At 53.7% G+C, this 13,282-nt stretch overlaps 1 protein-coding gene across 1 annotated transcript in view; it reads right to left on the reverse strand.

The window, feature by feature from the left end:
• Window positions 1–1,038: 1,038 nt before the first annotated feature.
• The window catches only part of PTPRO (protein tyrosine phosphatase receptor type O), a 45,387-nt gene continuing 33,143 nt past the window's right edge, over window positions 1,039–13,282 (reverse strand). The window contains exons 8-14 of the mRNA XM_032960081.2: window positions 12,563–12,639; window positions 10,699–10,833; window positions 10,320–10,442; window positions 9,687–9,841; window positions 6,734–6,869; window positions 5,502–5,622; window positions 1,039–5,128 (exon numbers count right to left, since the gene is read on the reverse strand). Coding sequence (XP_032815972.2) covers window positions 5,115–5,128; window positions 5,502–5,622; window positions 6,734–6,869; window positions 9,687–9,841; window positions 10,320–10,442; window positions 10,699–10,833; window positions 12,563–12,639 — 761 coding nt within the window. The 3' untranslated portion in view covers window positions 1,039–5,114. The remainder of the gene's footprint in view (window positions 5,129–5,501; window positions 5,623–6,733; window positions 6,870–9,686; window positions 9,842–10,319; window positions 10,443–10,698; window positions 10,834–12,562; window positions 12,640–13,282) is intronic.

A 13,282-nucleotide genomic window follows, 5' to 3' on the forward strand; every position in this document is an offset into this window, starting at 1 on the left:
CGGACTCACTCACTCACGCACGCACGGACTCACTCACTCACTCACGCACTCACTCATGCACGCACTCACGCACGCATGGACTCACTCACACACGCACGGACTCATTCACCCACTCACGCACGCATGGACTCGCTCACGCACGCACAGACTCACTCACTCACGGACGAACTCAAGCAAGCACGGACTCACTCACTCATTCACTCACACACGCATGGACTCATTCACGCACTCACCCACGCATGCACGCACTCACTCACGCACGCACGCACTCACGGATGCACGCACGCACGCACGCATGGACTCACTCACTCACACACGCACGCACGCACGGACTCACTCACACACGCACGGACTCACGCACGCATGGACTCACTCACGCACGCACGGACTCACTCATTCACTCACGCACGCACTCACGCACGCGCGGACTCACTCACTCACGCACGCATGGACTCACTCACGCACGCACGGACTCATTCACGCACTCACTCAAGCACTCACGCACTTCCATACCAGATGCACTGTGAACTATGAAGGTACCCACGCTGGCAGAGACTCAGGACTTTGTGGCAGAGCATCCGAGCTCTTGGGCGTTTGGTCTGCTAAGCGGTGGCGTAGCTACCGAGTGTGTAGGCGGTGCAACTGCACCAGGGCCCACAGATCCCAGCGGTCCTCGCTCCAGGCTAGGAAGAGGTGGGAAACTGAACAGGGGGCTCCCCCATCTCATTCCTTGTACCGTTTGTGCTATCGACATCATGTCACGAGATGAAGTGTTGATTCGTGAATATCGCAGTGAGCAGTGTATCACCCCCCTGTTCTAGCTAACAGCACGTGGAAGGAGAGATATGACAGACCTCTTTATGAGATCCCTTCAAGTGACCACATCTCCACACTAGGGGTGCTGCACTTGCAACCCTGCTGTAGAGAAATGTTCATCACATGGCTGTGAAATTGATTTATTTATTTTCATTCTCAGAGCTGGAATATTTTTGCCAAGTTAAGTGGAAAGAAAAAGTAAATTCACGTGGTTTTATTGTGTGTGTGTGTGTGCGGACTCAGTAGTGAGCGGGCCGAGACCGTCAACTCGCCGGACTTAATAAACAGATTAAATCGCACGGGGCGGCTGAAAGCCGGATTCGAAACCCACGATCTTAGCGCTGAAATGCATGGCCCTCTGGCCTCTGAGCCACCGGGCCGCCTTGCTGACTAACCTACAGTGGCTTTAACAGTTTAATACAAATAATAATAATCGTAGGCTTTGACGATAGCAGACGAAGCTTTGGCGAGTTGAGACACAACAGACGTAGCAAGTGTTCGCTCGTGCGGCTTCACCTCCCCTGCTCCTTGCAGCAGTGCCGCAAACATTGCCGCCTCCAACCTCGAACACCCAAACACCGGTGTGACTCCAACCTCGAACACCCAAACACCGGTGTGACTCCAACCTCGAACATCCAAACAGCGGTGTGACTCCAACCCCCAACACCCAAACACCGGTGTGACTCCAAACCCCAATACCCAAACACCGGTGTGACTCCAACCCCCAACACCCAAACACCGGTGTGACTCCAACCCCCAACACCCAAACACCGGTGTGACTCCAACTCCCAACACCCAAACACCGGTGTGACTCCAACCTCGAACGCCCAAACACCGGTACCAGTCCAACCCCCAACAACCAAACACCGGTACCAGTCCAACCCCCAACACCCAAACAACACCGGCGCGACTCGCACCGGAATCTTCAAGGTGAGAATTTTATGGCCGGGTTGTGAAAGTTGGCACGGCCGCTGTTGTGCCAACTTGTCGAAGGGAAGAGCCCCCCCCCCCCCATCGTTTAGCAATTGTAATTGTGTGTAAGCTCGTTTACAGCCCTATTGTCAATCCATTGCTGGATGAGGTTCTTCTCACCATGGCGTGCGGCTCGCGCGTCTCGTCTTCACCGTGCGCCGCTCCTTGTCGGCTGTCGATGGCGAGGGAGCGTAGAGTCCAATGTAGTACAAGCAATGTGTTTCTTCACTGTGTTTCTTCACTGTGTTTTTTTCACTGTGTTTTTTTCACTGTGTTTTTTCACTGTTTCTTCACTGTGTTTCTTCACTGTGTTTCTTTACTGTTTCTTCACTGTGTTTCTTCACTGTGTTTCATCACTGTGTTATTTTCACTGTGTTTCTTCACTGAGTTTTTTTCACTGTGTTATTTTCACTGTGTTTCTTCACTGTGTTTTTTTCACTGTGTTTCTTCACTGTGTTTCTTCACTGTGTTTCTTCACTGTGTTTCTTCACTGTGTTTTTTCACTGTGTTTCTTCACTGGGTTTCGCGAGGTCGCGTGGGTTCAGCTTTCACACGCGGCCAGTGTCACCTCTGCGTTCCCTCTGGCGTCTGCCTAAGGCACAGTCGTGAGCGGCACGTGCTTTTAATTTTCCCAACATCAAACATCTCAACGCGCTGTGTGTGTGTGTAGTTCTCGTGTCGCGGTTAGAAGCGCTGGACTACAAACCCGGTGGACCCCAGTTCGATTCCCACTCGCGGCCAACGCCAGTGATGATTATCTGAACCGGTCCTGGGCCTCGCCTAGGTCGACTCAGCCCGAAATGAGTACCTGGTGTGGTGTGTAAACATCGCCACTGAGGGGAGACAAAGGCGGCCGGGCGTGGTGTTTGGCCACCCACTCCCTCGTGGACCGTGCCAGCCTTCATTGGTGCTCGCTAACAGCACTTGCCCCGACAGTCTGTCAAGGCTATAGGAGGGGGTGGATCTTTGTCCTTGTTTATATATACACATGTACAAAAAATATATCCTCACGTGTTGCTTTACAACTCAACAGTTTCCAGTTCCGGTTTATCCCTCCTTCGTAATGAGAAAACGGGTGAAAAGTGTTTTTCTCTCTCTCTTGAATTCCAGGGGACTCTTAATTTATGTATTAAACAAGTGGAATAAGCGCTCCGCCGAAGCACTGCGTGCTCACGAGTTCGGGGATGAAGATCACGCCAGCTCCACCCTCGGTCGAGATGTTAACTCCGTCGCCTGGTGTGCAGGAGGACCTGTGTTTCTCTCTCTCTCTCCCCCCGTGGTCGCGTGGATTTTACTCCGGGTCCTCCGGTTTTTCCCTCCACATTTAGCAACGACACGCGTTCGGAGTATTTCGCTACTGCTATATATTTACATGCCATAGGCCACTTCATTTGACGATCATTCGTGGCCAGGTCACTTCCACGAAACTATCTACATAGCTCAGTGGGCCTCACCTGGTTAAATAAAAACAGTTTGAGTTTATAGTTTAGAAGAATCCTCTCCCGTGGCCCTGGCTACCGTCAGCCAGTCGGTGAAGGCAGCCCGCCTCTCCCCATTGCCAACCGCCATGTACAATGCTGGCACCCAGCGGCCAGATCCAACAGAAATTCGCCGGCTAAACATCGAGGTGCCTTGGGAGCAAAGAACACGTGGTGGTGGTGGTGATGGCGTTGAGGCTCCAAACACATGGAGGTGTTTAGGCTGGAACATGTCATGGTGGTGTTGAGGTTCAACTCCGTGGTGATGGTGTTGAGGTTGGAACCACTGGAGGTGTTGAGGCTGGACCATGCGATGACGATACTGGTGGTGTTGAGGTTGGACCCCGTGTTGTTGGTGGTGATGCGGTTGCGACACGTGGTGGTGGTGGTGCTTTCCGCTCGCGACGAGGCTCTTGTTGGTCGCGCGCTCCGAAGTGGCGGCCCGGCCGCGTGGTTCCACCGGGGGGGTGGTGCCGCGTCTCCCCCGCGCCCGTGCGTTGTAGTCCATCGCGTGTGGCGTCACTCGGACACCTCCAGGGCCTGCGCGTTGTTTATTGCCGCCCCGTTTGCGTCTGCTGCCATGATGGTGCCCCCCGCCACCAGCGAGGGCAGCTCACACGATGCAGAGACGAAGAGGAGAGCTGAAATCCGCGCTTCTGTGGCGACGAAGGCCATAGTGGGAGGTACGTTCCCCTACCTCCTCTTTGCGTGTTTGTTTGAGCATCTCGCTGCCTGCCTGGCACCACACCTCCATCTCTTCCTTCCTCCTGCTAGATCCTGCAGCAGTTGGGACCCTCGAGGTCTGCGCTCGTATAGTCTCGTCCCACTCGTGGAGTTCTACACTGAGTGGACAGAATGAAGAGGGGTGTCCTGCCACCCCCCCCCCCCCCCACCACCACTGGTCTATGAGGCGGTCAACCAACCTCCCCATTACCGGCGCCTTCTTTTGTGTGTCCAGAATCCGACCACCACTGCAGCTCGTGTTCCAGTTGGCCGGGTTTCATTCGACCCGTCTGCATTCCCGTGCCTATGACAACTTCTTCACCGTTACAGGGTGACCCGTATTCATATGCACGACTTGTGTAAGCAGGGCGCTTATATAACAGTACAATCTTCTGCTGTCAATCTTCATCCTCGCGTACATTTTTTTGGTTGTTTTGCCGATCGTTTCGTTTGTCGACGACGGAGACGACGACTGAGCGAACTCCTCGCCTGGAGCGAACTCCTCGCTTTGAGCGAACTCCTCGCTTGGAGCGAACTCCTCGCCTGGAGCGAACTTCTCGCTTGGAGCGAACTCCTCGCTTGGAGCGAACTCCTCGCTTGGGGCGAACTCCTGGCTTGGAGCGAACTCCTCGCCTGGAGCGAACTCCTCGCTTGGAGCGAACTCCTGGCTTGGAGCGAACTCCTGGCTTGGAGCGAACTCCTCGCCTGGAGCGAACTCCTCGCCTGGAGCGAACTCCTCGCTTGGAGCAAACTCCTCGCCTGGAGCGAACTCCTCGCCTGGAGCGAACTCCTCGCTTGGAGCAAACTCCTCGCCTGGAGCGAACTCCTCGCCTGGAGCGAACTCCTCGCTTGGAGCGAACTCCTCGCTTTGAGCGAACTCCTCGCCTGGAGCGAACTCCTCGCTTGGAGCAAACTCCTCGCTTGGAGCGAACTCCTGGCTTGGAGCGAACTCCGTTTAGTTTCGGGGGGAGAGGTTAGGGGGGGGGGCGTTCGGCGATGCTTTTCGTATTTTTCTTTTCCTGTTTCGCGAAACGGTCATCGCCTCCTTGGGAACCGCCGAAGGGCGAAGCCCCCTTCGGCGGACTTGTAAAAAGCTCCTGCTGTGCTCTTGTCTCCCCGTGGCGTTCAGTAGATGACGTCTAGGAGACAAGAACGACGTCGTGAGACGTGCAGAAGGGGGGGGGGCACTGTCGGCGAACGTCACCGAGTTACGCGCACGCAGATCACGTTTTGTTTGTGTTTAGTTTGTGGTCCTTCCCCACACCGCTGTACCTCGGATTAGCGCGGTTGGCTCCGGTTTTCCCCCTCCGCTTTTAGAATGAACGCGCGCTTAGAATGTTTGGCCGCTGTGCATGTGTCCCCCCACATGACGATAGATGTCAACTGTGTGATAGCCGGGTCGCTTCTGACAAAAAGAGCTATACATCGCTCGGTGGGCTTTACCTGGTAAAACAAAAAGTAGTGAAAACAAAAAAATAGTTTTCACTGGTCTGAACCCTCCTCGACCCTCACCGGGTGGGTGAAGCAGCGCGCCCGAGCGAACGTTCTCGTACACGGCCTCGCTCAGCCCGCTGGCCTGGCCCGACTGCCTCCACATCTCCAGCACGCACAGGTGGATGAACACGTACTGCACCTGCCATGTAACGACAAGAGACAAAGATCCCCCGTATAGCCTTCATCAGACTGTTGGGGCAAGCGATGTTAGCGAGTAGCGCCTATCAAGGCCAGAACAGCGAACGAGGGGGTGGGTGGCCAGCACCCATCACCGACCGCCTTTATCTCCCCAGTGGCGATGTTTACGCATTCGCACCGGGTACTCATTTGAGGCTGAGTCGACCTAGGGGAGACCCAGGACCGGTTTAGATAATCGTCACCGGTGTTGTGCCTTGAGCGGGAATCCTACTAGGGTCACCGGGTTCGTAGCACCACACGCTAGCCGCTGCACCACCGCTCCCCGCCAGGGACACACACATGAACAGACACATGGATACAGAAAGATAAATGCCCCCTTCTAAGCCTTTAAGCTTCAACAGGCTTTTGGGTCAAGTGCTGTTAGCGAGCACCTTTGAAGGCCGACACGGTACACGATGGGGTGGTTGGCCAGCACCACCGATATACAGACGCGCAGGAACACGTAAATATGCATGCATGGGGCTTGCACACAAACACACATACTCATGAGCACACACAATCAAGTGCACACAACAGCAGCCGCCATTCGCCATTAAGTGGCGCTTGTGGTAGGCCAGATGCACTTTGATGACATCGCTTGACGTGTGGCAGGTTTTCTGCTGCCAGGTCACAGGATAGACCCAGGTGTTATGGGTTGACCGATTGAGATGATTGGCAGATGCACCACCTGCACTCTCCACTGTGCCAACTTACCATGCATTAGCCACCCGTACACAGGCAAAGACAAAGATTCCCCCATATAGCCTAAACTGAATTGTGGGGTAAGTGCTATTAGCAAGCACCGCTGATACACACATATACATATGAATAGTCACACAGACACAAAAACACTGATAATGTTGACATTAATGATGACAGTGATGATGGCGGTGGTAATGAAATTGGCATTGATGAAGACGACAAAGATAACAGTGACGACGATGGCATGGCAATGATGACAACGACGAAGATGACATTGCCGATGGCACCGACGTCTGCTGCGATGATGCGTGCGCCGTACCGTGAAGACGCTAGTGACAGTGACGGTGGTGATGTTACTGCGGGTTCCTTGCCTCTGTCTGCACCATGCTCGCGCGGTGGAGTCGCAGCTCGGCCACCAGGCCCAGAATGTCCACAAAGTCGAGCTCCTGCAGGTGCTGGATGAGCCGATCCAGAGCGATGAACGTCCCCGTGCGACCCACGCCCGCGCTGCGACGATGGTCGAGAAGCGATGGTCAACAAAGGGATGGTCAACATGGGGTGGTCAACGCGGAGTGGTCAACATGGAGTGGTCAACATGGAGTGGTCAACGCGGAGTGGTCAACATGGAGTGGTCAACATGGAGTGGTCAACGCGGAGTGGTCAACATGTAGTGGTCAACACGGAGTGGTCAACATGGAGCGGTCAACACAGAGTGGTTAACATGGAGCGGTCAATGCGGAGTGGTCAACATGGAGTGGTCAACATAGAGTGGTCAACACGACGAGATCAATACGCAGCGATCAACAAGAAACGGTCAACATGGAACAGTCAACATGGAACGGTCAACATGGAGCGGTCAACATGGAGTGGTCAACGCGGAGTGGTCAACATGGAGCGGTCAACACAGAGCGGTCAACACAGAGCGGTCAACATAGAGTGGTCAACATGGAGCGGTCAACGCAGAGCGGTCAACACAGAGTGGTTAACATGGAGTGGTCAACGCGAAGTGGTCAACATGGAGTGGTCAACACGACGAGATTAATACGCAGCGATCAACAAGGAACGGTCAACATGGAGTGGTCAACATGGAGCGGTCAACACAGAGCGGTCAACATGGAGCGGTCAACACAGAGTGGTCAACATGGAGCGGTCAACACAGAGTGGTCAACATGGAGCGGTCAACGCGGAGTGGTCAACGTGGAGTGGTTAACATGGAGCGGTCGGCATGCAGCATTCGCCACAGAGCACCCAACACAGCAAGGTCAAAGTGGAGCGGTCAACACAAAGAGATCAATGCAGCGAGGTCGACATGGAGCGATCGGCACGGAGCGATCAACGAGATCAATGCGGCGCGATTAAAATAATATTGGGATGAAACTTTGAAGAGGTAAATGGATTTAAAAATCCAACATTCAGGGTGGCACAGAGATGGCAACACCTGTTAAGACCAAATCACCCCGAATGATATGAAGTCTCAGATCATGAAGGCAGCACAGGAGAAGGAGCGACCTCCCACCGAGTGATGGTTGACTGGGGGCTTCAACAAAAGTTGTCTGTTGCTGGAGTAGTGAAAGTGTAGGGTAATAGAGTAAGATGAAAGTGGATAGGTAGGAGAGTACGTGGAGAGGAGTAAAGTGAGATGAGAGGTAGGAGAGTGCGTGGAGGGGAGTAGAGTGAGATGAGAGGGGAGAGGTAGGAGAGTGCGTGGAGGGGAGTAGAGTGAGATGAGAGGGGAGAGGCAGGCGAGTGAGATGAGAGACAGGCAGAAGCGAGTCCTCGAAGGATCTTGGAGACGGTGATCTGGGACTGCACAGGCAGCACGCGGAGGGACTGCAGTACGATGCGTAATCTAGAAGCCAAGAAGGGGGGGGGGCCGTCAAAAATATTTTTTGCTCAGGGTACCCAATCGGCCAGCAGCTTCCCTCCCCCGACCCCATCCTGAGTCACGGTGGCGAGATGTTAACTACCTCGCCTGGTATGCAGGAGCTCGTGGGTTCGATCTCAACCCTCACGCCTCTATATTTGGAGTTTGCGTGTCTCTCTGCCCGTGGTCTCGTGGATTTTTCTCCGGGTCCTTCGGTTTTTCCCTCTACATTTAGAATCGACGTCACACGTTTGGAGCATTTGGTCTGCGATAAACCTCCACGTGATGATGAGCTATCATTTGTGATGGCCAGGTCGCTTCGGGAGCCTTGCACCTGTTAAAATACAGGGTGTTTTAAAAGATGGACCCGATTTGAAATCGCTATATCTCTGCAACCACGAACCGCCCATCAATGAAACTCTTACCACTTGAAAGGGCGGAGCATAGAGTTTCGAATTATTACCGCTAGATGCCTCTTCCAACGCACAAACAGCCCCTAGCCTCAGTCATTCGCAAGACAACACTGCCTCAACGTTGGATAGGTCGCACGGGACACCAAGGCTTGGCGCTACAATCTTGGCCCCCAAGATCCCCAGATATCACACCCTGCGACTTTTTTGTGGGGATACGTCAAAGACCGTGGTATTTTTGTGCCACCATTAGCGACTAATCTGGATGACCTCAAAAACAGAATCACGGCAGTGGTGACTTCAGTGGAAGAAGACATTTTGAGAGGTGTTTGGGACGAATTCAACTATCGTCTCGATGTTGTCCGTACAGCAGGTGGAGGGCACATAGAGCATTTATAAAATGGTTAGTAAAACTTAATAACTCATTAAACCGTTTGTACATTTTTGTGCAATTATAACATGTTGCCATCGTGAAATGTACTGCTTTGAAATTGGGTCCGTCTCTTTTAAACACCCTGCAAATATATACTCTTTGGTTCTTTCGGTAAAGTCACGTAGGTATAAAAAAATAAAATAAATTCTGCCCACTTCAGCAATTGTTTCTTGCTGTGGTTGTCCCACCTGATGACGGACGCTTGTGTTGCGCCCGAAACGTCGTGATTAAATTTTATTTTATTATGCCTACGTGATCTTCTTTGGTTCTTTCGGTAAAGTCACGTAGAATGAGAATAAAATAATAAAATAAAACAATACAATTCTCACGACGTTTCAGCCACAACACAAGTGGCCTTCTTCAGGTGAAGGAACAAAAAACTGTCGGGACGACAGAGCTTTTATTCTCATTCTACGTGACTTTACCGAAAGAACCAAAGAAGATGAATCCTTGCAGTCACGAAAGCTTTAAATCGGAATTTATACCTACGTGACTTTTCCGACATAACAAAAAGAGCATGGATCCCCGCAGTCGCGAAAACTTCAAATCTACCCTGCAAATAAGCAAAAAGTAGTTCGCAGCGCGAGCGAGCTAGCGAGCGGTGCGGCGACAGTTACCTGCAGTGAACGACGATCGGCGCGGAGCCCGGCGTCACGTGGCAACGCACGGTGCGCACAAATTCGAGCACGCGCCTCGTGCAGCTCTCGCTCGGCACGTCGTGGTCGGGCCACGCCGTGTAGTGGAACTGCCGCACCACGCGCGTCTCCCCGCCCTGCCACCGCACAATCGTCGTTAGCGCAGTCGTCCCGTCCGTCGTCATTGATCAATGTCAACGCGCCAACGCTGTTGTCGCTGCTACTGCTGCTGCTGCCGTAGGTGTGATTATCGTTCATCGCCATCGCCACTGCCGCTAGCAGAACCACCACATCATCCATTACCATCACCAACATCACCAACACCTCCATGGACTACCACGGTCGCTACCATCACCGTCGCCACCACCACCAAATTGACGACCATCACCACCATCATGTACGTACTATATGTACGTTGAACTTCTTTTGCACCGTACGTAGCCAACCATCCTAATCGCCATGATCGCCACCACCACCAACGGTCATCACCACCACCATTACCATCGTATATATCACCTCCACCTCCACCACTTCCACCATCACCACCATCATCACCATCGCAAGCATCACCACCACCGCCGACGCGTGCGAGGGAGGGCATCGGCTGCGCCGTACCCGGCCGATCTGGAACTCGCGCACGGTCCATTCGGCGAGCGCCGACTCGGAGATGCGGCGCACGACGAAGCCGCGGTAGTCCACCACCTCCTCGTCGAACGGCCAGTAGTGCTCGCACTTGATCTGCGGGCGGAGCCACGGACATGAGCCGACCCGCAGGGACGCTCGTTGCGCAAATCCGCCTCATCGCTCTCGTCGTTCCCTGCCGCACTGCGATGCCATGGCCAGTTCGTTCGCGAGCGAACGATCGAGAGGATGAACGCTCAAGCGACGGGACAAATGGGCAAGCGATTGAGCGCCACGAGCGTCTAGTGTCCTGCGTGGGATCACTCGTGAGCGAGCGAGTGTCTCGTGTGCGGTGTACCGCGCGTGGGCTCACCCGTCCTCTCTCCACGCACTGCGTGAGCATCACGACGACGCGCGAGTCCTGCTCCCACACCATGCGCCAGAAGTCGTCGCACGTGCTGGGTAGGGGGCCCTGCGCCGCGATGTACTCCTTGGGGGAGCGGTGGCCCTGGGGTGCGGCACGCGGCGTGCGGTGTGCGGTGCGGTGTGCGGTGTGGAGTGCGGTGTGCGGTGTGCGTGATGTGTTGTGTGTGATGTGTTGTGTGTGATGTGTTGTGCATTGTGTGATGTGTTGTGCATTGTGTGATGTGTTGTGCGGTGTGTGTGATGTGTTGTGCATTGTGTGATGTGTTGTGCGTTGTGTGTGATGTGTTGTGCATTGTGTGATGTGTTGTGCATTGTGTGATGTGTTGTGCGGTGTGTGTGATGTGTTGTGCATTGTGTGATGTGTTGTGCGTTGTGTGTGATGTGTTGTGCATTGTGTGATGTGTTGTGCATTGTGTGATGTGTTGTGCGGTGTGTGTGATGTGTTGTGCATTGTGTGATGTGTTGTGCGTTGTGTGTGATGTGTTGTGCATTGTGTGATGTGTTGTGCATTGTGTGATGTGTTGTGCGGTGTGTGTGATGTGTTGTGCATTATGTGATGTGTTGTGCGTTGTGTGTGATGTGTTGTGCATTGTGTGATGTGTTGTGCATTGTGTGATGTGTTGTGCGGTGTGTGTGATGTGTTGTGCATTGTGTGATGTGTTGTGCGTTGTGTGTGATGTGTTGTGCATTGTGTGATGTGTTGTGCATTGTGTGATGTGTTGTGCGGTGTGTGTGATGTGTTGTGCATTGTGTGATGTGTTGTGCGGTGTGTGTGATGCGGTGTGCGGTGTGTGTGATGCGGTGTGTGTGTGATGCGGTGTGCGTTGTGTGTGATGCGGTGTGCGGTGTGTGTGATGCGGTGTGCGGTGTGTGTGATGTGTTGTGCGGTGTGTGTGATGCGGTGTGCGGTGTGTGTGATGCGGTGTGCGGTGTGTGTGATGCAGTGTGTGTGATGCGGTGTGCGGTGTGTGTGATGTGTTGTGCGTTGTGTGTGATGTGTTGTGCATTGTGTGATGTGTTGTGCGGTGTGTGTGTGATGTGTTGTGCATTGTGTGATGTGTTGTGCGGTGTGTGTGATGCGGCGTGCGGTGTGTGTGATGCGGTGTGCGGTGTGTGTGATGCGGTGTGTGATGCGGTGTGCGGTGTGTGTGATGTGTTGTGTGTGATGTGTTGTTCATTGTGTGATGTGTTGTGCGGTGTGTGTGATGCGGTGTGCGGTGTGTGTGATGCAGTGTGTGTGATGCGGTGTGCGGTGTGTGTGATGTGTTGTGCGGTGTGTGTGATGCGGTGTGCGGTGTGTGTGATGCAGTGTGCGGTGTGTGTGATGCGGTGTACGGTGTGTGTGATGCGATGTGCGGTGTGTGTGATGCGGTGTGTGTGTGATGCGGTGTGTGTGATATGGTGTGCACTGTGGTGTGCGGTGTGTGTGATGCGGTGTGCACTATGGTGTGCGGATTGTGTGCCTCCAGATATCGTTTACTCCGGCTCGGGTGAATGTGGGGGCGATGTCTGAAGAGGGTCAGGTGAGTGTCACGCAAGTGTCACATCAATCCTGTCCGTCATCCTGCTCTCTGGTATTCAAATAGAGCATCAGCCGGGCCAGTGGCCTGGCCTAGCATGGCTGGAATGGGCCCCGATGTAAGCAATGAAACGGGCCCCCCCCCCCCCCCCCCACCGGGACCCCCTTCCCCTGTCCAATGTCTCCTCTCTTCGTAGGCCGGCATCAGGGCCCCTCCGACCCCGCCCGTGGGCCCCGGTGTGCGGTTGCACGGCCTGCACACTCGATAGCCGAGAGGCTGCGTGGCACCTACGGGGATGTAGTTGGCGTTGATGTAGTCGGACCCCTCCTCGCCCTCGATGCTGGACAGGATGACGCGGCTGAAGTCATCTGCAGGTGACAGTGGCGGCCAGGGTGACTCAAAGGGTCGTCTCGTAGACTAAAATTAAACGGATTACTCGGTGACGCTGCTGCTGCTGCGAGCTCAAGTAACTAAAAACTCAACACAATTAAACCTTATGGCGGGACTCCGGGGTCCCATAAGCTCCCCCCGGACACTCGCATAAACTGCGTTGCGACGTCATTTCATGTCTGTTGAAGACGAACGATACGGCGATCGGTTCCGCTCGACGAGCTCTACACGATGCGCTAATCAAAGTTTCAAAGTTTTGTTTATGACTACGGCAATTTTGGCAACGACCCAGGGTGCTTGTTGAAGAACCAGAGGATTGATTTGCGCGGTGGGACGGAGTCGCCAATTTTTTTTGTATTAATTACGATTTTGACTTCCGTTTATTCGGGACCCCGGGGTCCCGCAAAAGGGTTCATTTGTCAATGACGCCACGGTGATGAGATGTTAACGACCTCGCCTGGTATGCAAGCGGTAGTGGGTTCGATCCCAACCCTGACTGGTGTGTTTGAGAGTAAACCCACAACGTTAACAATTTGAGTACGACTTTTCGCCGGTGATTACAACCAGCTTCATCAGGCGATTTGTCAGAATTGTGAAGAAGTCTTCCTGTTTCCGGTCTTA

Source organism: Petromyzon marinus, chromosome 24 (assembly GCF_048934315.1).
Source record: "Petromyzon marinus isolate PM22_M1 ecotype Great Lakes invasive population chromosome 24, UKy_Petmar_22M1.pri1.0, whole genome shotgun sequence".
NCBI classification, from domain to species: domain Eukaryota; kingdom Metazoa; phylum Chordata; class Hyperoartia; order Petromyzontiformes; family Petromyzontidae; genus Petromyzon; species Petromyzon marinus.